Source organism: Helicoverpa zea, chromosome 5 (assembly GCF_022581195.2).
Source record: "Helicoverpa zea isolate HzStark_Cry1AcR chromosome 5, ilHelZeax1.1, whole genome shotgun sequence".
Lineage (NCBI taxonomy): Eukaryota > Metazoa > Arthropoda > Insecta > Lepidoptera > Noctuidae > Helicoverpa > Helicoverpa zea.
The window spans coordinates 8,838,641-8,861,643 of NC_061456.1; the positions used below are offsets into that span (position 1 = coordinate 8,838,641).

General features: G+C 37.9%; 1 protein-coding gene across 1 annotated transcript; it reads left to right on the plus strand.

Moving 5' to 3' along the window:
* The first annotated feature begins 191 nt into the window (after nt 1-191).
* On the plus strand, nt 192-21,024 carry LOC124630420 (zonadhesin-like). Its single transcript, XM_047164321.1, has 41 exons — nt 192-255; nt 591-632; nt 883-1,086; nt 1,462-1,650; nt 1,874-2,071; nt 2,448-2,645; nt 2,907-3,119; nt 3,423-3,608; nt 3,952-4,143; nt 4,349-4,531; nt 4,828-4,998; nt 5,289-5,477; nt 7,294-7,476; nt 7,715-7,903; nt 8,183-8,383; nt 8,681-8,869; nt 9,160-9,357; nt 9,666-9,848; nt 10,006-10,194; nt 10,638-10,838; nt 11,130-11,312; nt 11,590-11,784; nt 11,882-12,076; nt 12,275-12,463; nt 12,781-12,984; nt 13,862-14,044; nt 14,520-14,708; nt 15,206-15,394; nt 15,879-16,061; nt 16,766-16,954; nt 17,160-17,354; nt 17,514-17,702; nt 17,892-18,089; nt 18,191-18,276; nt 18,386-18,529; nt 18,616-18,819; nt 18,892-18,990; nt 19,225-19,359; nt 19,502-19,711; nt 19,792-19,936; nt 20,801-21,024. Exons 1-41 carry the CDS (start codon nt 192-194, stop codon nt 20,953-20,955), a joined length of 7,221 nt encoding a protein of 2,406 aa, XP_047020277.1. The 3' UTR covers nt 20,956-21,024.
* The last annotated feature ends 1,979 nt before the right edge of the window (nt 21,025-23,003 follow it).

Here is a 23,003-nt window from a genome sequence, read left to right on the forward strand (position 1 = left end):
ATTAACACACATGGTGTTAAATAAACAACGAAAAAAAAATACAAAAAGAAAAAAAATACAACATTCCGTCAGTTGTACTGTGACTGGAACTCTATTGGTTTAAACCTTCCATGTTGAAACAGGTGCACGTTGTTCACGAAGGTATATAAGAGGTAAATAGCGTTGATAAGCACCCTAGACAGTTGGTTATAATGTGGAAGCCACTTGTGGTGTCAGCCATAGTGGCCAACATGGTTCTTATAACACCAACAAAAGGTATGATTGATTTGCTTGATGCTTGAGAGAAATGCAGTCAGTAATCATTCGGAAATAATTATTTAAACTTTATAATTATTAATTATATGCCTATTTTAATTGATTACTGTAGTTTATTAAAAAAAAAATACTGAGTAAATATATACCAGCCAGCCACTAAAACAGGTACCTAAGCTTTTATTGACTGGGTTATAATAATAATAATAAATTTCTTTATTCGAGTAACCACGACAAAGTAATGTTAGTATTACTTAGAACTATGTTAGTAACATTTCAAAAAAATATCTAATTAGGTTTAACATATTTGATTTTGTTTATGATATTTGATTTTCTAGGATATCACCCCGGCCCTTATTCGATTGAAGGACATGGTAATCGTAAGTAGACTTCAAATTAGATTTAAATTTACTGTAGACAAAATAAAAGTAGTACAAACAAAGAGTAAAAAAATGTTTAGTCTTTCTTTTCATAAATTTTGTTAAAGTTGATTACAATGTCTAGCTACATTTTTGCAATTACTTAATTCAATTAAGCATATTCACAATTTATTCAAATACACATCAAAAATCTTCAAACACCGACCTATCTATCATCTATAACATTTTATAGCGAACCATATATTCGCAGGTCATCGAAAATGTAAGAACCCAAACGAAGTATACGACCTTTGCCCGGCCCCCTGCCCTCCGAGGGAATGTGGGGTCAACAAGGCTCTGATTCTTTGTGCTCCTTCACCCAAGCCTGGCTCCAGTGAATGTAAGCCTGGCTGCCGATGTGCTGATGGTTTTGTTAGAAATAAAGCTGGTATTTGCATTCCTGAAGATGAGTGTAGTAAGTACTTTTTTGTATATATGTAGCTTTTCTAAATGTTTACATAGGTTTCAATGTTGTATTCGCTTAGAAAAGATCTAGCATCTTCAGTTTCAAGAATCATAAAAGCTAGTTTTTTTAGGAAACTTTTTGAGTTAACAGTGCAGACGGCAGGACATCAACCTATCTCAATCTTTCAAGTTTCTTCGATAGATTTTCGACTTGCGCACAATAGTGGAATGTTGTTAATGTTCGATTGGTAAAATTTGACGAATTCGGTTAAGTTGACCTGGCATCTGTATATGTTAAATGCGGTGGACTTCGTATAAAATGCAGTAAAGCGACATGAAAATCTTCTTAAATTTAACCTTACGAGTCCAAAATTTTTCATTTCAGAATACGATTGTGCCAAAAATGAGACACTAGACCCATGTCTATCTGAATGCCCACCTCGGTTCTGTGGTGTGAACATAGCCGCAGTATCGTGCATAGCTATAGACGAATGCGATTGTGAACCTGGCTGTCGCTGTAGTGACGGATACTTAAGAAATGGAGAAGGGAACTGCGTTCTTGAGGAGGACTGTCGTGAGTAAATCTATGTAATCGACGTCAAAAAAAGGAGGTTCTCAGGTTGTTTGATTAATTCATCGGTGGATGTTTATACTATCCGGAACGGAAGCAGAGAGAAGTTGAAAATCCTGTTTTGAAGTTTTGTCTTGCCTTTTTACGAAGGTCTGCAACAACGTAAACATTTTATTAAGTAGATATTGGAGTAAGTATGTTTTTTTAACACAATATTTCCAAACAGCTAAATGCACGGGTCAGAACGAAAGATACAACGTATGTCCCGCCCCGTGCCCTCCTCACCAATGTGGTGTAGATGACAATCTCGTAGATTGTGCACCATCACCAAACCCTGGTGACCCTGAGTGTGTTCCTGGCTGCGAATGTGAAGATGGTTTCGTCAGGAACTACGAAGGATTATGTGTAACGAGAGATGAATGTCGTAAGTGATTTTATTGAAAGTTTGATTTTGTGGTGAAGGTAAAACATTTAGCTTTCTTTATGCGAAATCATCAAATAACTCCTCCCGCTGTAGGTTGGCGGCATGAGGGAGTGTCAGACTCTTACTGACTAAAACTCATCATGTTCCTTCTTAAGCCCGTTACCAGAGTCATGGTAACTCTTTTTAACAATACCACAGCCCTGACAGGCTTTGACTCTAGAAGACCTCACTCGGGTTTGTTGACTCTCTTTTGAGGAACCCGTTTAACAGCGCCACTACCTAACATGGCATCGTAACCGAAATTGTACTTATACATAGAAGCCTTTCGTAATTTAACATTAGCCCTAACTTTAACTATGATTGCATCCCTAAACAGCTTCATGCCCTGGTGCCCATGAAGAATATGACATATGTCCGGCACTGTGTCCTCCTCGCCGCTGCGATGTAGACGACCGTTTGATCAGGTGTGCCAAACCACCAGACCCTGGTGACAAGAGTTGTGAACCTGGTTGTCGCTGTTCAGACGGATTTGCGAGGAATGAAAGAGGCGTTTGTGTGACCAGGGATCAGTGTCGTAAGTTTTTTTTGTTTAAAGAGTTCTTATTTTTGATGTTCGCAAGAAAAGGTGAAAAATGCTGTTTGATGAACCAGTAGCCTCATTGCAAAAATAATTAAACTTTTTTTAGAAGACTTATGGATGTCGCAATTCGTGCTTTGTGCATTCAAATTATGCACAAATGACAAATTTCGACATCGCTCTACTTAAATTGCATTCTAAAGTCTTCTATGTAATTTTTGTACATTATAAATTTTAAGTACATATGTTTCATTACAGCATATAATTGTGGACCATACGAAATATATTCACCATGTCCAACTAAAGAATGCCGACCTCTAGAATGCACTCAAGTAGGGTTTCCAGTATCATGTCCAAGAGACGAAGAGGATGATGATGATGATGACGAGTGTCCAGTACAACCTGACTGCATTTGCGAAGATGGCTACGTATGGAATGCAAACGGCACATGTATACCGATATCGGAATGTCGTGAGTAGTAAAAATATTGTTTATGTGAAATTAATAGCATAGCCAGTTTAAGCAGTGTTTTATTAATGTTTCCTTTTAATCAACTTGAAAAAAAGAAGGTTCTTAGTTTAACCTGTATGTATGTTTGTATGTCATGTTTTACAGAACCGATTTTGATTAACGGTTTTCAACATAGTATTTGCCAAAGTAAGGAGAAGATTTTAGGTGTATCATTGAAGTCTGTTTTTTTTTTTTTTTTTTTAATTTTGTTATTATGACTCCATTTTTTCTTTTTATTATCTTAATGTGAACTTTATTTCTCAGCATCTTGTGGTGGCGATCCTTTCGCGATAACGGGATGCGGGGTGAACTGTGGTAAACATTGCTCCGATTTAAATAAGAAGGAACCTGGACCATGTATCGAAATATGCTACGAGAATGCCTGCGATTGTCGCGAAGGATATTATTACGATGATAATTTAAAAAAATGCGTCTTACCAGAAGAATGCAGTAAGTTTTTATTTAATAAAGTAGTTAAAAAATATAAGGATAATTTAGCTTTAATATTTAGTCATACGACCTTTAAATGTTATCAGATTGTTATTACGTACGTTCACGATTTCGTATTGACCGTCACGGTAAATCAATTAATTAACAGGTGTTCCATGAATAAAAAACAAATGAAACATTAAAACAATCACAAACATGTGAAATCATTTATTGGAAAATAAAATGATTTAAATTATTTCGCATGCGTTCACGTAGGTATATTCAACAGAACAAACATAAAATACGAATCGTAATGTTAATGACATCATATTTCGGTTGTATTAAACAAATATTAATTTTACAGCACCAGTTTGCGGGAGAAATGAAGTTTACTCAAACTGCACCAATGCTGACTGTAGACCGAAGGATTGTTCGCAATTAGGGTTCCCGATAAAATGTCCGAGAATTAATCCTGTGGATTGTGTCAAAGGATGTGTTTGTAAAGAAGGTTACGTACGAGCAGTGAACGGCATTTGTATTCGCAAACAAAGATGTCGTAAGTACTAGGAATTTTATTGTTCAACTTATTAGAATTATTTTTCCATACAAAACATACGTTTTTGTGCGATAACAAAAGGGTGATTTGAAGTATAAGTTCGAACTTTAAAAAATCTTTACTACGTTGTAGAATCCAATATGTTTATGCCAAATTCGTATTCTCAAAAAGTCCCAATAAAATACCAGTTTTATCTTTATTTCAGCTTCATGTGGTGGGGATCCAAACGCAGAAACTGGTTGTGGCATAAACTGCGGTAGACTATGTTCGAACTACAACAAAGGGCCTGTGAGCTGTATAGCTGTGTGCTATGACAATGCTTGCGATTGCAAAAAAGGTTTTGTACTGGACGAGACCACTGGAAAATGTATCCTTCCGAATCAATGCGGTAAAGAAATTGACATGTCTATTGTGTGTTAAACGAGTTCCTTTTATATGTTTCGATATTGCAATATCGTGTTTTTATTCAGCGAAACGAAAACTGAAGTCTTAGAAATAAATAACTTAATCAAGGATGGAGCAAGTGCAGGCCAGTTAAAATTATTTAGAGATTAATTTGGATCATAGGTACCTTAGTCTGGTCAAATTGAATGGGGCATCAGAATGACTGCAATTTGATCTTCTGTGCTGATTAGTGAATTTTCCAAAGTAAATGATGTCTTTACTTGTTACCCTTTTATTCAGTGTCATGTCGTGGAGATTTCAACGCTCAAATTGGTTGTGATATAAACTGCACCAAACGGTGTCCTGGCCCCAAACCAGACGAGTGCAAATGTTACAAGGATGGCTGCGTTTGCAAAGACGGATTCTTCTACGATCCTAAGACTAAGAAATGTGTTCGACTTGAACAGTGTAGTAAGTAACCCATTGAACTTAATTTGAAGCATAAAACATGAAATATGACAGCGCTTTCAATCACACTAGAGGACGCACGACACACTACAAAAAGAAAAAAATGTGTGAAAATGCTGATATGTGACAAATTATATCAGTGTGTTATCGTCCCTGCCTGTTTTCAATTAATATATGCCAAGGTTAGGATTACTTGATAAAAACTTTTGAGGCATGGCATTGATATTTTTGTAGGATATACATAATATCAGACGCGCTTTGTATGTTTCTAATAAATCAAATATATATTCTAGCTCCACCTTGTGGCGAAAACGAAGTTCTATCAGAGTGCAGCAACGGTGGATGTGGTCCTTGGACCTGTGACGATGTAGGGTTTCCTACCGGCTGCGTCAAAATGGACCAAAAATACTGTACAGTTGGATGCGTTTGCAAAGAAGGTTATGTTAGAGAAAATGGCGTATGTGTTCCAGTTACTAATTGCCGTAAGTCACTAACGTACTCTTTTTGACTCTTTCCTCCTCATTATTGTTTTTGCGGCGCAGCGGTTGCAACCTTGCCTTGGTAACAATTACACCTGTTATTAGTTTATTGATAAGCCCAATTGTGGCTGAATATATCCTTCTTCCGATATTCCTCATTATTGGTAATCTATACTTTTTTTTTTTTTTTTTTTTATCGACGTAAAATCATCAAATGACCCCTCCCGCTGTGGGTTAGCAGCGGTGAGGGAGTGTCAGACTCTTACTGACTAAAATCGTCGTGTTCCGTCATAGGCCTTTTATGTACCAGGGCCGCGGTATCTCTTTCGAACAACCCGCAGCCCCGGCAGGCCTTGGCCCTGCTGGGCCCCGCTGGGGTTGCTGACGTCTCTTTGAGGAGCGCGTGGAACAACGCGCGCCGTCGACACGGGTCTGTCGTCTAGGAAGACAGAGGGACGATGAGCCACCCGAACTCACCGCCCACAGACCCACGCCTACGGTGGCCGGGAGTCATCTCGCGACACCCGGCGCCCATGGTGTCTACCTGGTCCAGCGCGGCGGCCGGGATGAGAGGTGCGAACTCTCTGGCGTTCCGCCTCCTCCTTCTCGAGCATGACCGCTTCGCAGAAGGAGGCGACGGCATCCCATTCCCTCTCGCCCCGGACCATGGCCTGAACCAGGGCCGGACGCGAGAGGTCGCCGCCGCCCAAAGCCTCGACGAGGACCCGGCGGTGCCCTTCCCATGCGGGGCACACCTGGACTGTGTGGTCCACCGTGTCCTCGGGGCTGTCCGCACAATGGTGACACCCGGGCGCCTCCTCACGACCGATGCGGTGCAGGTACCTCCCGAAACAACCGTGTCCGGTGAGGACCTGCGTCATGCGGTACGTGAGGGCGCCGTGACTCCTCCCGAGCCACTCCTCAAAGAGGGGACTTACCGCCACGATGGTGGCGTGCCCTGCACTGGGTTGCGATAGTCGCTCCCTCCAGGCCACCATGAGATCGCGCCGGAGCTCCGCCCGCTGCGCGACAACTTGCCGCGGCAACGGGGTTTCTCCCCGGCGCTGAGCCTCCTCGCGCCAGTCGTACAGGCGCAAGAAGACCCTCGCCTCCAGATCCCACGGTGGCAGTCCAGCGAGTAGGCCAGCTGCTTCGCGGGAGATCGTGCGGTACCCCCGGATTAGCCTAATGGCTATCACCCTTTGGGGCACGTTCAGGTAGTGCACAGCCCGCGGCCGTGCCGAACGTGCCCATACCGGGGCCCCGTAAAGGGCCATGGACCGCATGACCCCCGCGTAGAGTTTACGGCAGGGGGCGTTTGGGCCTCCCAGGTTGGGTTGGTAATCTATACTTATAAATAAATCTGTAGAGAGGTCAATTCTGTGCATTGAATATATTTCCAAAAAAACTATCAGGAGGTGATTAGTGATCGATACTGATGCCAAAAATGCAATCAGTAAAATTTTTGTCTGTCTGTCTGTCTGTATGTTCGTTATAGAAACAAACACTACTTGATGGATTTTAACGAAACTTGGTACAATTATTCTTCATACTCCTGGGCAGATTAAATGATACTTTTCATCACGCTGCGACCAATAGGAGCAGAGCAGTAAAGGGAAATGTTGGGAAAAAGGGTGAAGTTACTCCATTTTTTAAGCTTCCGTCGCGTGTTCAGCCTTTAATGGTTAAAGCTACACAGAAACCATGTATGACCGTGTTACTCTCTTTACACAAAGTCCGAATTTAACGCGGACGAAGTCGTTGGCAGAAGCTAGTACAGAATAATTTCCAGATTTTAAGAATTACATTCTCATTATAGCTGCATGTGGTGGAGATCCTAACGCACGACCAGGTTGTGGTGTTAACTGTGGAAGACTTTGCTCAAATTACAACAAAGGACCAGTGTTCTGTCCGGCTATTTGCCGTCAAAACGCTTGTGATTGCAAAAAAGGATATGTGCTCGATGAAAATACTGGTCAATGTGTTCGCCCTGAAGAATGCAGTAAGTTTATATTTTTTTATTTATACTTTTTCCACAATATACAACGGCGGACTTAACACCCTGGATGATCTCACCAGTCTACCTTAGAGTGGTGGTGAAATAGAAGTGACAGGTGTATATAATATTTATAAAGGTTTATTCTGAGTAATTTGTAATGTCTCCAGACATTTTTAGTTTATTCGAATTGTGCTGTACCTATGTTCTATTGAAAACACTATTCAATTTATTAACATTGTAGCACCAGTCTGTGGTGAAAACGAAAAATTCTCGACCTGTGTCAATGGTGGATGTGAAGCGCAGAACTGCTCACAAGTTGGCGAATCAGTCCCTTGTGTCAGACCTGCTAAATGTAGACCAGGATGTCTTTGCGCAGTAGGTTACTTAAGAGCTGATAATGGTACCTGTGTACCGAAAGACCAATGCCCTCGTAAGTATATCTAAAATTTTAAAGGAATAATAATATAGGTTTTCATAGTAGGTAAATTCTTAATAGAAAACTTCCAACAACTTTGCAGTTCATCATAAATATCAAGCCCCTGTTTCGCCACGCTCGAGTGGTTTTACTCAGCTCCCGTTAAACTTCCGATTAAGTTTTTATAGAACTTAAAAGCAAATAGTGACCACTCCGACTGTGCAAAACAGACCTTAATATTTTTTAAATTAATTTAATATTTTAAATTTTTATCTGGATTTTTTATTCTTATAGCTAAATGTAATGGAGCAAATGAGATCTACGATCCGTGTCCACCAAGATGTCCCCCACAAACTTGTGAAAGTATTGGACAAAAATATTTCTGTCCATTACAACTCACAGACCCAAGTTCTAAGAACTGCCGAGGCGCCTGTCGATGCAAACCAAACTACTTCAGAAACAAAATCGGGGAATGCATATCGGCAAAGGATTGCCGTAAGTTTCCTGCCATAATTTAAACTTATGCTGTGTGTAGCTCACTTTTTAAAGCTATTGTGGCTTAGAAATCTCATATATTTGTTGTCCATGTGTTGTTACAAGCGATAGCACCATTTTACTATTGTATGTTTAGATATGGTTATTCATTTACAATTAACTCATAATATTTTCGTTTAATCATCCTATCGCTGTATGTTTGTTTGTCATAGTGTGTTTAGCTTTTGGGTGTATCTCAAACTTCTGTTTTCACCACATGCTTTCATTACTATATATTCCAAAATTTGTATATTGCAGAAAAATGCAAGGGTCCAAATGAATTTTACTCCTGTGGTGGTGCGTGTGACAACGTTTGCGCTACTCTGAAGGAACAGAATCAGACTAACTGTCCCATCATCAATATCAAGTGCAACGAAATGTGCTACTGTGAACCAGGATATGCCAGGGACAACAATAAGATTTGCATTCCCATCGAAAAATGTTCAAGTATGTGCATAATACCTTTAGTTTCTGTATTTTAATTAATTTGTGTTGTTTTCCTAATTATTCCACGTCCACCCTAATTTGATTGCAACAAAAATGTTAATTTATTAATTCCCTAGATAAGAGGATATTATCATTTTCCTGTACATTTTTCCTGGTCTGTTGCAGTAGCCGTAGCTGTGTGATAAAAATAAGTGCCCCGTTTCCTCTAAACTTAAAAGTATCTGTTCAATACGTCATTACCTCTACCAAGAATTCAATCAGTTATATTACATCTATAAATTCCTTTTCAGAAACTGTTTGTGGGGTAAATGAAAGACTGGAACAATGTCCACCTGCATTGTGTACTCCTCAGAAATGTACTGAATTGGGCTTCCCTTATGCATGTCCTGATTTGCCTCCAAACGGTTGCCCAGTACCACCGGGCTGTGTCTGTATTGACGATTACGTTAGAGATGCTAAAGGAAGATGTATACCTAATCAAAACTGCCGTGAGTAGAATATGTTTTCTTTATTGTATCTGGCATCATTTCTATATCAATGGCAGCCCTTTTGACGATGAAGGTAAGTGTTTTAAGGTCTTAAATAAAATAAATGAAGACATCCTTCATAAATTCAGCGTCAGGAAATAATAAATAAGAGAATCAGGCGTACGTTATTTTCCGTCCCTAAAATGGGTAGCAACAAGATTTCCTACCTTACCTTTCCTATATTTTTACTTGGGTTTTATTAACGGGTGATTAAAAAATGTACCTACAAAGGACATTGAACAAATTCTGCAATTACAACATTCTTGCAGCTTCATGTGGAGGAGATTCTAAAGCAGTATCTGGTTGTGGACTGAACTGCGGCAGAACTTGCGCCGATTACAATAGGACTGATATTGCTTGTATAGCAATATGTTACTTCAATGCTTGCGACTGCCGAAAAGGATACGTTTACGATGGCAATATAAAGAAATGCGTGAGACCAAAAGATTGCAGTATGTACAGTATATTATTATTTTTAGCTAGACCTATTTTTATCAAATGTTAATTTATATTCGGAAAAAGATCATATCTTTAAATAGACTGTGTTCGTATTTTTTCAAATTTATTTTTATTTATCCTTGTTTTTCTTAAAAAAATAAATAATTTTAGCACCTGTTTGCGGAAAGTACGAAGTCTACAATTCATGTGCTAATGGTGGATGTGGCAAGAGAAACTGCACGCAACTTGGAGAGCCGGATCTCTGTATAGATGTGATCAAGTGTATTGGAGGTTGTGTCTGTCAAGAAGGGTACTTACGAGCGAAAGATGGAAGTTGCGTTCCAATAAAAGAATGTCCAAGTAAGTTGTCACATAAATTATAATCATCATCATCCTCCGAGCCTTTTTCCCAAACTATGTTGGGGTCGGCTTCCAGTCTAACCGGATTCAGCTGAGTTCCAGTGCTTTACAAGAAGCGACTGCCTATCTGACCTCCTCAACCCAGTTACCCGGGCAACCCGATACCCCTTGGTTAGACTGGTGTCAGACTTACTGGCTTCTGACTACCCGTAACGACTGCCAAGGATGTTCAATGACAGCCGGGACCTACAGTTTTGTTACACAAATTATAATAAAAATAAATAAATATTAAGTAGGTACAATCTTACATAAAAATCATTCCCAACATTATGGAATACAATAAAAAGTATGAATATGATAGAAATAAATATATTCGAAAAACAACGTAAACCTACGTACTGCGCAATAAGTTCGAATTCATCTCTCCAATATTTTTCTTTCAGTACCAAAATGTGGGATAAACGAAAGATTTGAACTATGTCCAGACTCCCTTTGTGAACCACAAAGATGTTCAGAACTAGGCTTTCCTATACGTTGCCCAGCATTGTCAGGGGATTCTACCTGCCCAGGACAGCCTGCTTGCGTTTGTGATTACGGATACGTGAGAAATGATTATGGAATTTGCATACCTAAAGATCAATGCCGTAAGTTTTTTAGCTTGTGTTTTAGGTATTTTTCAGATTAAAAAAACTTGCAAGTGAGTTGTAATAAAAGCCTTCTTTACAAAATGTATATTAATTGATATGACATTTTTTAAAGTGAATTACAATAAAAGCCTTCTTTAAATACTGCATAAAAGTCAGCTCCAATGTGGCTCTTCTCTTTACCCCTATTTCAGCCATTTTTTCTGACTACTTATTCATATAAATGAGTAATTGTTTCGATTAAATCAATTTGTTATTCGATATTTTATAAGTTTCTAATAACATTTACAGCATCATGTGGTGGAGATCCAAATGCCAAACCAGGTTGTGGCATCAACTGTGGCAGACTTTGCTCCAACTATAACCTTGGACCAGTGCCATGTCCTAAGATATGCAAATTCAATTCATGCGATTGTAAAAAGAACTTTGTATTCGATGTCAATATCAAAAAGTGCGTACGTCCTCGAGAATGCTGTAAGTATTTACGAAACCTTATAAGCACTATTTGGTTGTCCCTTATTTAACATGGTCATCTCCCGAGCCTTTTTCCACTTATTCATGGTCTCTAATAAAATAGTGACATGTTCTTGCATATTTTGAATCATTCTCGTAGGATCTCACCTTTTGATCCCACTTTTTCAAAGATTCCCGATGGATCCCATTTCCTATACCCATTGAATCCCATTATGAAATGTCATTTGTACTTTCCAGAAGAAAAATGTTTTAATTTCCCACATTAATATTTTATTAGCTCCGATATGCAGAAAAGATGAAGTTTATTCGCCATGTATCCAAGGGGGATGTGAGGCTAAAAATTGCTCTCAATTAGGAAAACCGGTCCCTTGTGTAAAGGTAGCCTCCGAAAGCTGCATCAAAGGATGTCTCTGCAAGGAAGGTTATTTACATGACAAGAATGGTGTTTGCGTACCGAAGGACCAATGCAACCGTTAGTATTACTCTTTTATTTTATTTTTAAAATATATATTTCAATGGCATAAATCATATTCTAGCTTGGGCATATTCTACTTTATAATTATTTACAGAAACCTGCTCGGAACCACACACAGTTTACGATCCCTGCCCACCAAGTTGTCCACCACAAACTTGTGAAAGCATTGGCAAAAAATACTCTTGCCCAGCTGTCATACTTGAAGAAGAAAAATGCAATGGGTCCTGTCGATGTGAAAAGGATTACTACAGAAACAAACTTGGAGAATGTATTTCCAAAACGGATTGCTGTGAGTAGCTGAGCACTATTAAGATGTTTTATGAAAATAATAATATTAGCTAAGTTCTAGAGTACGGCGGAAGAAAACATGCGCCAGCCTCAAATAAGTTGGGATGAGAACAAGAGGATGATGATGAATTTCTCTAAGAACACTATTATTTAAGAAATGTTAAAATATAAAATCTTTTCTACATTATGATTATTCCAGTAAAATGCACCGGTCCGAACGAGTTATTCTCATGTGGCGGAGCATGCGACAACGTGTGTGCTACACTTGGTCAACAGAACCAGACCAACTGTCCCATCATCAATATTAAGTGCAATCCTATGTGTTATTGTGAAAAGGGATACGCTAGAGACGAAAATGGCACTTGTATACCTATAGAACAATGTCCAGGTAAAGGAAGAGAAATTAGTATACTTGATGAAGTTTTTATCGTTCACATGAATGTATGACAGGACTTCTAAGTCTGCCATCTTAAGATGATAGTATAGTCCCATAAAGCACGGGACTTCAGTTACCTGATTAACCATCCATACTCTGACTTTGAAAAACGCATCCTTCATAATAGTTCCTATATAAATAGACGGTACTTCTTCTAAAGCAATAATTTACATCAAAGATTTACAAACTATTTCTTTCATCATCTACTTTTGTTGTTTCTATATCTGCTGCAGTTTCATGTTCCATTTGATTTTTTTATTGTTCTACAGTACCCAAATGTGGTGAAAACGAAAGACTAGAAGAGTGTCCGGACCATCTGTGTACGGCCCAATCTTGCTCTCAACTCGGCTTCCCAATAGATTGTCCTGCATTTAATGGTAATACCACTGTGTCGTGTGGTGTACCAAAGTGTGTCTGCATCGAAGACTATGTGAAAGACGATTCTGGAAAGTGTATTCCTACTAATGAATGTCGTGAGTACAATCTGAAATTATTTAAGTTCTGTTTTCTTAATTTTTCTACTATTTCCTAAGACCAAGGTGCATCCAAATTACCTAGTTAATCTTAATTACCTTTGTATTTTCACCTATTCCCTAAGACCTAAGCGAATCATGGTGCACCCAAATCACTTCATCTTATATGACATTTAAACCGGAACATCTTAGCCTATCAGGATCAGTTTAGGCTTTTGTGAATGTAATCATAAAATACAAGGTGTTGATTTGCATTTGTGCCATATTTCAGGAGGACATAAAATACGTAAATAATCGATTGGAATTACAGAAGACGGGAAATAGCTAATATGCACTGTTTTTTTTTTTTTTTTTTTTGTCATTTTCTGTTACAGCCTTTTTATCGTCCCACTGCTGGGCACAGGCCTCCTTTCACACGGAGAAGGATTGAGCATTAATCACCACGCTTGCTCAATGCGGGTTGGTGATTTCAGACTATATAGTCCAGGTTTCCTCAAGATGTTTTCCTTCACCTTTTTTTATCAGCCATTGGTGTCTAAGATTTGTCATTTTAATGTCGTAGTATTTCAGAAGTAACCCAATTTTATGAATGATCGTTGCGTATGCTTTGTGTTTGCGTTTGTGTGAGGGCGTAGCACGATTTTAAGGCCAGTAACACACGCGCCAAGTTTAAAATACGGGTAGATGACATTGACGGAATTGTGAAAAACAAAAAAATTACGTACCAATTTTTTTGTTGATTTGGGTCGAGAATCAGTAGCATAATTACGTCCTTGAATATGGCACGGATGCAAATCAACAGCTTGTATAAGATACTTTCTTCATATAAGTGAAGATTTATGTACTTATGCAATTGATGTTCGACTTTTGTCCTTAGCTTCATGTGGAGGCGATCCAAACGCGGTCCTTGGTTGTGGACAGAACTGTGGTAGACTTTGCTCGAACTACAAGGAAAAAGACGTGGTTTGCACCTTAATTTGTAAACTCAATGGCTGCGACTGCAGAAACGGATTTGTATACGATAGCAATTTAGGGAAGTGTGTTCGTCCTAAAGATTGCAGTAAGTTTTCTTAAATACTTTTAGAGCTCTGCCTCGTTAGGACGCCAACGGCGACGTCGCCGGCTACTTATCCAAGCAGTTAATATTGAAATGTATGGTACCTTACTCACTTGGCGACGGCTTGGCAACGTCACCAAATTGGAAGCGTGGCCACGAGCTACAGTTCTCTACGTAGCTTCTGGATTCTCTGGCAGCTTGGCGATAATGCCACGGTTGCCATTATAATGCACACGGTACAGTGCATCTCGCTCACTCAGTCGCCAGTGTGGTCGACAGTCAGCGTGCGATTTCTTCAGCGACGACGTAAACAATTGACTGTCGAGACGCCATGGCCACTCGACTTGACGGCCTTTGGATGCCAGAAGCAGCAAGGCCTGCGCCGCTTTCGACGTCACCATGGCGTCTCAATGAGGCAGAGCTCTTAATCAAATTTTTTGCTTAAAATATTCACTACAAAAATTGTGCTTTTTTGCAGCTCCTACTTGCGGTAATAATGAAGAATATGTTGGTTGCGCTAATGGTGGATGTGGAAAATGGAACTGTTCTCAAGTAGATGAACCTGATCTCTGTATAGATCCTATCAAATGCTACGGTGGTTGTGTTTGCAAAGAGGGATTCTTGCGACTTGAAAATGGCACATGCGTACCTGAAGACCAGTGTCCGCGTAAGTTTAAGAATGTTCTGTTCTTTCAATTTTAATATAGTGAATGTTACCTTGTGTAATAATATCCACACAGCATCTATATTAGTTGATTATGGCTGTGTGCGTATGTGCGTTTGTGATTGCCGCAAGCATTTCTTGCTGGCTTAATCAGCCACAAAAAAAGTATTAATCTATACTTCTATAATATAGATTAATACTAATCTAATCTATACTAATAATAATAAATATCTATAACTAATCTAATCTATACTAATATTATAAAGAGGAAAACTTTGTTTGTTTGTTTGGTTGTAATGAATAGGCTCAAAAACTACTGGACCGTTTTTGAAAATTCTTTCACCATTAGAAAGCTATATTATCTGCAAGTAACATAGGCTATATTTTATCCCGGTGCGGGCAGTAGCTCCCACGGGACGCGGGTGAAACCGCGGGAAAACGGGTAGTAAGTTAAATAGTTCTAATACAGTTCAGTAATTTCTAATAACATTTGATTTCAGGTAAATGTCCTGGACCCAACGAGCACTATGCCTGTGGCAGTGAATGCGACAACGTTTGTTCTACATTATCTCAACAGAATCAAACAAATTGTCCTATTGCTAATAAAAGATGCAATAATAAATGTTATTGTAACGAAGGATTCGCTCGAGATGACAATGGAGTCTGTATACCGATTGAACAATGTGGAGGTAAGCAAAAATATGGAATAACCTATTTATTTTATTTCCTTTCTCTTTAATTTTACCATGTATTTGTATATCAATATTATCATCATTATTATGATGGGTACTTAAAATAATTATTTATTCGATTCAAGTTAAATTCCGAATTAAATATTTGGCCGATTCTGGAAACTTATTACCGGATTCATAAAATAACTTGTAGGTATAAATATTTGTTTGTAGTAACTGATGAGCAATTAGTTAAATATATACATTCAGTCAGGTGAGGCATCGTTTGTTTGACTGTTTTAATATAAATATTTTTAACACGCTTATGTTAGCTTCACTTGTAACTAAGTATGTACGTAAGAAAATCTTGAATCCTAATTTGACTCCTTCCCGGTCTTCGGTTAGGATGATATTTTGCACACGCTCTGAGTTCTGATGAGCATTCATGACTAGCGTGTTTTTTTAGTTTAATAATTATACTTTTTTTGTTTTTATTATCAAGTTTCTTGCAACGGAGATTCAAATGCCGTATCTGGTTGTGGCGGCTACTGCGGTAGACGTTGTTCCACCTACAATGAAGGAGTAGTGGCATGTCCCCTTATCTGCCAACTAAACGGCTGCGATTGCAAACAAAGCTACGTTTACGATGACAATCTGAAGAAATGTGTACAGCCTAAAGACTGCAGTAAGTTGACTTATTACAATACAATTCAAACAAAACTATGTACGTTCACGACACTGCCTTCCATTTTTGGTTATCAAAACCGAAAATTTAAAAAATGTTTGATGCCAAAGGAAATTATTCTTCCTTTATCGATATTTTTTTAAAATACAAAACAATGTATAGTTGACCTTTGTAAACTGGATTTTAAGTGCTAAAAATGGAACTTGTGTACCAGTTACCCAATGCCCCAGTGAGTCATAAAGCCCTCTATAAACTGGCCATATTTTTTCTAGAATATATGGCTGCAATATGAGCAACTATAACGCAGCCAACACGCTACTATTTTGTTGCAGAGTATCGCTTAAAAATGCATGATACCGCAATATTTCTGAAACTGTAGATTCGATGATAGTCTCTCTCTACGTAGTTATAGTCTAGGTTGCAATATCTTCTAAAGCTTATTGAAGTACTCGTGAAAATAGCTTGAGAGTGGCCGTTATGAAGGGTTAAAAATATTCACTATAAAGCAAAACAACAACTATCTGTGCAATATTTTCGATAGCTGAGCGCTCAGTTATCCATAAAAAATTTGCAGCAATTCCAAACTTGTTTACCTTTTTCGAAAATATTGCTGTACTTCATAGTGAAGTGAACTAACATTTTATTCTAATAACAGGGCTTGATATTTTTTGGAAAATACCATATATTGAGTATATGTCTTTCAGCACCAGTGTGTAAAACAAATGAAGTGTTTAACAGTTGTGCAAATGGAGGTTGCGATAGACGAGAATGTGCAGATCTTGAATATCCAAACTTCTGTAGAGATCCCGTAGAGTGTATTGGAGACTGTGTTTGTATTAACGGATACTTGCGTAATGAAGATGGTCTGTGCGTGCCTGAAAAGGAATGTAAACGTGAGTACAAATATTTAGTTAGTTTGTTGTTTAGTTTTCCTTTTTTTGGATAACTAGTACCTAATTATATCTAGGTGTAATAGAGTCAGATACTCATCTTCATATCAGCCAATTGCCGTCCACTGCTGAACATAGGCCTTATCCAACGAACGCCACCCCGATCATGGTTTCCAGATACTCATAAAAAAATGTATTATTCTTGTAGCGGAATGCAACAGACCTCATGAGGTCTTTGATTCTTGTCCTTCAACTTGCCCACCGCGAACATGCGAGAGTCTTGACAAGGCTTATGTCTGCCCCATCGAATGGGGTCAGGAACCGCCCTGCAAACCTGGCTGCGTCTGCGAACAAGGATATTACACCAACAAGATAGGGGAATGCATATCGGAGGAAGATTGTAGTAAGTTTTCTCTTAGGTCATTTTAAAGAGCACTAATTTGATCTAGTGTGTATTGAGCGCTGAGGTCTCCGGAGCATCATAAATCTGTTCAGATACTTTCACCATGAACGCGTACTTAACAAAAAACTTGTTGTTTAAAAAATATTAAAATGTTTTCAGGAAAATGCATGGGACTAAATGAGTATTACTCTTGTGGTGGTGCATGTGACAACGTGTGTGCTACACTGAATGAACAGAATCAGACCAACTGTCCCATCGTCAATATCAAGTGCAACGAACAGTGTTACTGTGAAGATGGATATGCTAGGGATGATAATAACATCTGTATACCCATTGAAGACTGCCCTCGTAAGTACTTCAATACTTCTTAATACAACAACCAAATTCGCATAGAGTTGACAGACATAGACATAAGGCTTACGTAAAGAATCGTAACAACGATTCAGATTAAAATACCAACAAATGCTATAAAGATAAACAATAATATGTGCTGTAGAATCAACTTAATCAGTCTAATATAAAACTCAAAAATTTCAGCACCCAGATGTGGCCCAGATGAAAGGTACGAAGAAAACCCCTCTCTTGTCTGCGAGCCTCTATACTGTTCCGAAGTAGGAGAGGAAATGGACTGTCCTCCAGTTGTAGACGCTAATTGTGATGATCAACCAGCCTGCATCTGCAAGTCAGGACTTGTTAGAAACGACGACGATGTTTGTGTACCTATTGATGAATGCCGTAAGTGTGTTTCTTTTAGCAATACTCTAATAATGTGAATAGGCTCAGTATGAGTGTAAACTGCACCTTTTTATTTATTTAAAAATTGATTGATTGACTAGCTTCCAACAACACAACGGTGACCTGCACAGATGTAAGGCCTAGACTGGACAAAGGAAGCATAAACTTAGCTGGCGACTTTCTACATGTAAGTATTACTGTAGTCATTTCCTTATGTTCTCTGAGATGAGTTAATAATTCATAGAAACATGTTCCAAGTTATCTGTTAAATTGTATAACTTACTGTTTACTCTTAGTATCTAGTGTCTACAAACCCTGATGAGAACGCCGTAGCGTCAGGAACTTCGCTCTTGATCCCATTGGCACAGATTGCGTTATATGCTACTGGATCGGTGCTAGAGGAACTTCTCAAACTGCTTAACCTCAGAAGTAAAGACGAGGTAAGTTAATCCTTTGACTACATTCTGTAAGACAATCGTCCATAAAAAAATAAAATGTCTCAGAAATTTTATTCTCCTTCTTACAGATAAAATGCATTTTCTCTGAATTTACCAAAGAATTAGGAAATCAAGGAAACGTTGATTTGGAAGTGGCAACTAAATATTACGCAAACATTGGATATCCACTAAGCTCAAACTTCATTCAAGATTCTAAGAAATATTTTGACGCTGAAGGAGAGAATCTTGACTTCAGTCAGAATGTTGAAGCTTCTAAAATTATAAATGACTGGGTGAGTACTAGTTCTAGGTATTTCAGATTTCCAAAAACTTCTTTATAATTTAATAACCAATTAATTTTCTAGGTATCAAACCGTACTCGTGGCAAAATTCAAGACCTTGTTCAACCAGGCATGTTTAGCGCAGATACAAGACTGTGTTTAGTCAACGCTATTTATTTCCTGGTAAGCATTAACAAAAATATATTATTTTTAGAAGATCTGAATAAATCTGAGTGTATTTCGTGAATCTTTGAATAATCAATGTGGTCCAAATAAGAAAATGTAGATTAGTATTGGAAGGGCTTGAGAATTCAATGATTAACTTACAATTCTTGATCCAGGCTCAGCTATAACAACTATTTCCTATCTTTAACTAGTACTTTTGAAATCATCTGTATACACAATGTTTCCTTTCAGGGAGATTGGTTATACAAATTCAATCCTAACGACACAACAGTCAAAGATTTCTACAAAGCCAATGGGGATACCGTGCAACTGAAAATAATGTACCAACAAGGTACCTTCAATTATGCTGAAAACGATGACTACCAGGTTTGTTCCATTTTCTAAAATCCAGATTTTGCAGTGTGTAGGCCTCAGACCACAAAAAGATGATTTTAATGTAATTTGACCCATCCTTTCAAAAGTGTTTCTAATATTTTATTATTTTTTAATGTCTCTCATTTTTGTTTAGGCGCTGGAGATGTTTTACAAAGGCATGAATATCAGTTTCCTAGTAGTCCTTCCAAGAAATAAGACCGGTTTGTTGGATACGGTTAAGGCTCTGAGAGATCCTGATGAGTTCTCTAAACTGACGAATAACCTTAAATCAGAAAAAGTAAAAGTACATCTACCGAAAATGTTAATCTACACACAAATTAATATAAAAGAAATGCTTATAAAGGTACGCATGGATTTATTTATCACAGTCCTAAATAATAATAAGGGGACGAAGTTTTATTAACTGTTATGCTTAACTTTCAGGATAATATTACCGCTATGTTTGATCCAAGAAATGATGGTTTTGATGGTATATTGAAACGCAAAGAACCAGTTTATATATCTGATGCTGTACAGAAAGCTTACATATCTGTAGATGAGAAAGGAACCGAAGCTGCGGCAGCCACTGGTATGTATAAAATAAATAATAGAAAATAACTTGACATAAACAGCACACAAATATACAAAAGCTAATTGCGAAAGTAATATGCTCGTTTTACCGGCTATCTACTTCGGCTATTGCAGTTAAAATTTGAATGATGACTATGCTCAATTTGTAGCTGACTTTCTTTTCGTGGGGATAATCGGACGATTTTTTAGCTACAGTATTTTGGAAGAGATTTCCTTTATTTTAATCACTACCATTTTATTTGCAGCTATCATTCTCACTAGAAGGAGTTTACCACTAAATTCTCCGCCCCCTTACGTCTTCAACGCCAACCATCCCTTCCTATTTTACATTAAGACTAAAGATAAGGTTTTGTTCTCTGGAACTTTTGTCAGATAAATAAAAATATTATTAGGTATCTACATTATTTCTGAATTCTCCTTGTCATTCCGATTTTAAATTTTGACAACAGTTACGTTACCAATAGTTTTGGATATTTTTGCAGCTTTAATAATAACATTTGCCATGCCATATCCTCCTCCAAAGATCTATGTCTTCGAAGCTAATCGCCCCTACGTATACTACATATTACAAAACAAAATACCGCTGTTCTGTGGGACGTTCGTAGGGGCAGAGTAAGAGGTGAATTCTATTCCCAGATTTTGTGTCCTTTTTTGTTTAAAGCTTAGAATCTTTTCCATGGCTATGGCTGGCTGGTGAAGGAATCTCGACATCATTACACATTTTTGTTCGTCAATGTTGTACCTACTACATCAAATTCATCATCATCCTTTTCTGATTACCAGTTTTAGATTCAACTATTTACTCTCCAAAAATGTAGATAAATAAAGTTCACAATGAGAATCTCTCTGTTTTTATTTGCAGCTATTATTGTTGGATTAACTTCAGCCATGTATCCTCCTCCAAAAACTTATACATTCAAGGCAACCCACTCTTTCGCTTTCTACATATTATTAAGAAGTTCAGACACAAATGACAAAGTGCCTTTGTTCTGCGGGTCATTTGTAGGAGCTAATTGAAAAGGTGAAATTATTAAGGCAAGCAGCTCCGTAAAAAAGTGCCAGGAAATAGATTTTGGTCAATATTCATTCTGAAGTTTCATTTATTTCCTATCCCTCGCCCATACACCTCTAGAACATAATCGCAATTTTTTTGTCGTTAACACGTTCAAAAAACTGTTTCTCATAGTAAGCGTTTGTCCCCAAAACAGTTTATTATAGTGCTTACACTGTCATCATTGAGCCATTAACAGCAATTTAAACCTTTATCCCGAGCTTTTGGAAAATATAAATCACTAAGCAATTTGAATACACAAACTGAACAAAGTAATTAGTTTTCACACAAAAACGACCCAAATCCTCTGAAACAACCCAATGTTTGTAACCAGCTAGAACAAATTATAGTACATTATGACGGATACCAAGGGGTCTGTCCTTCTTGAGGGACTAGTTTCCAATTAACAGGTATTATTGGAACTCCCTCAGGGATGAGAATATCGACAGGATGGGATCAAATGAAATTACTAGTTAGATCTCACTTATCCAGGCAAAATCCTAGATAATCTTCTGAAGGAAACGTTGTTATGGCATTCTGTGCTGGTTAAAATTAAGTTTGTTTCGCTATCCTTTAACTCTTTGGTTTGTTTAGGTTCCAATTAGGACTGGTAATTACATTAATGATTACTTTCATAAATTCATTTAAATAAGTCTTATTTTAACTGTGGATAGAAAATAAAGAGTGAATTATCCTAATTTATGTCAGACAACTATTTTGCAAGAGTCGATATACAAATAGGTACCAATATTTCGTGCACGATATAATGAATTTCACCCTAAAGTTAACTAGAAGCATCAATCACAGCCAAGTTTTTTCTTCTCCTCGATGCAATATATACCGACAAGTAAATAAGTCAAATATATTAGAAGATCTGCAAGTAAAGCCAGCAATATATCACGAAGGCAGCAACCGTGGTTCCCCAGAGACTCCTATATTGATGATTTAATTAAGCAGTTGCCCTCAAACTTGAGTATTGGGATGCTTCAGCTCGCGACCGACGGAGAATCCTGTCCGTTACATCGGAATTTGTAATTAAGAAACAACGTCTCACAACAAAATCTGTTTACGAAGTCAGCCGAAGTATTTTATCTTGTTCACCGCGGTTTAGCGTAACATCCACATAGAGTATGTGGTTAAGTAAAATAGTTTACGTTCTTGGTCCTTCGCTGGTGAATGATTTCGTATTGAATGAACTTTGCTTTGCCGCGTAAGTAGGTTGTGAAAGGCTACAGAATATTGAAGTTGTTATAGAAAGCTTTTATACGAGAAATACATTATTTGGGAGTGTAGTGTATTTTGATTGGATCCTATTGTGCATGATACATCTTTTATGTAAGCCCTAAAGTCATTCTTCTAAGAAAATGTTTAAGTAGAAATTGTTAGTGGGTTAGATACTATTCAGGATTGAAAGCGGTGCTACTGTCGTCTGGTCCCTGCATTCAACAAGTGGAAGTCAATGTGGACACTACTGTCCATTGTTTAAGTAGATGTCCCAACTTTCTCCCTTATTGTTGTTGACTATTATAAAGGAAAGATGTTTGTTTGATAACAGAGCCTTCTCCGAAGGAGGTCGGTATAGCCCAAAGGGACTCTAAGTGTAATATCATTGTTGCAGAAACTGGATTATGATCGTTGTCGTTATAACAAGAATAACTTTAATGTTCAACTTACCTATCCCGTTTTCTCTTTTCCCCAATAATTGTTTATGGTGTTATTTTGGTATTTAGATATTTCTAAAGGTCAATCAGTAAACATCGTTAGTGTACCCACAAAGAGCCATTTATCATCTTTGAAGAACCTCCGCTTATCTTCATCTTCGAAATATCTAAAATCATACTTTCAACAGGTAAAGGAAACGAGTCGATAAGTAAGACCAGTAAATTAGCTTCGGATAACATCGAAGTTCGTCGTAAATTTAGCTGAACTCCGTCGATTGTAAAGACCGCTGGCTCTCCGGCAAATTGATCTTATCGGGAGGCTACCCGATGTTCATAGTTAGTGGTCCATAGTT

Bases quoted from the DNA above. Each gene is read 5' to 3' on its own strand.
- LOC124630420 (XM_047164321.1), top strand. From the start codon at position 192: ATGTGGAAGCCACTTGTGGTGTCAGCCATAGTGGCCAACATGGTTCTT. The intron at 7,904-8,182 runs GTAAGTATATCT...TTATTCTTATAG, and splicing joins ACCGAAAGACCAATGCCCTC to CTAAATGTAATGGAGCAAAT. The intron at 16,062-16,765 runs GTAAGTTGACTT...TATGTCTTTCAG, and splicing joins TGTACAGCCTAAAGACTGCA to CACCAGTGTGTAAAACAAAT.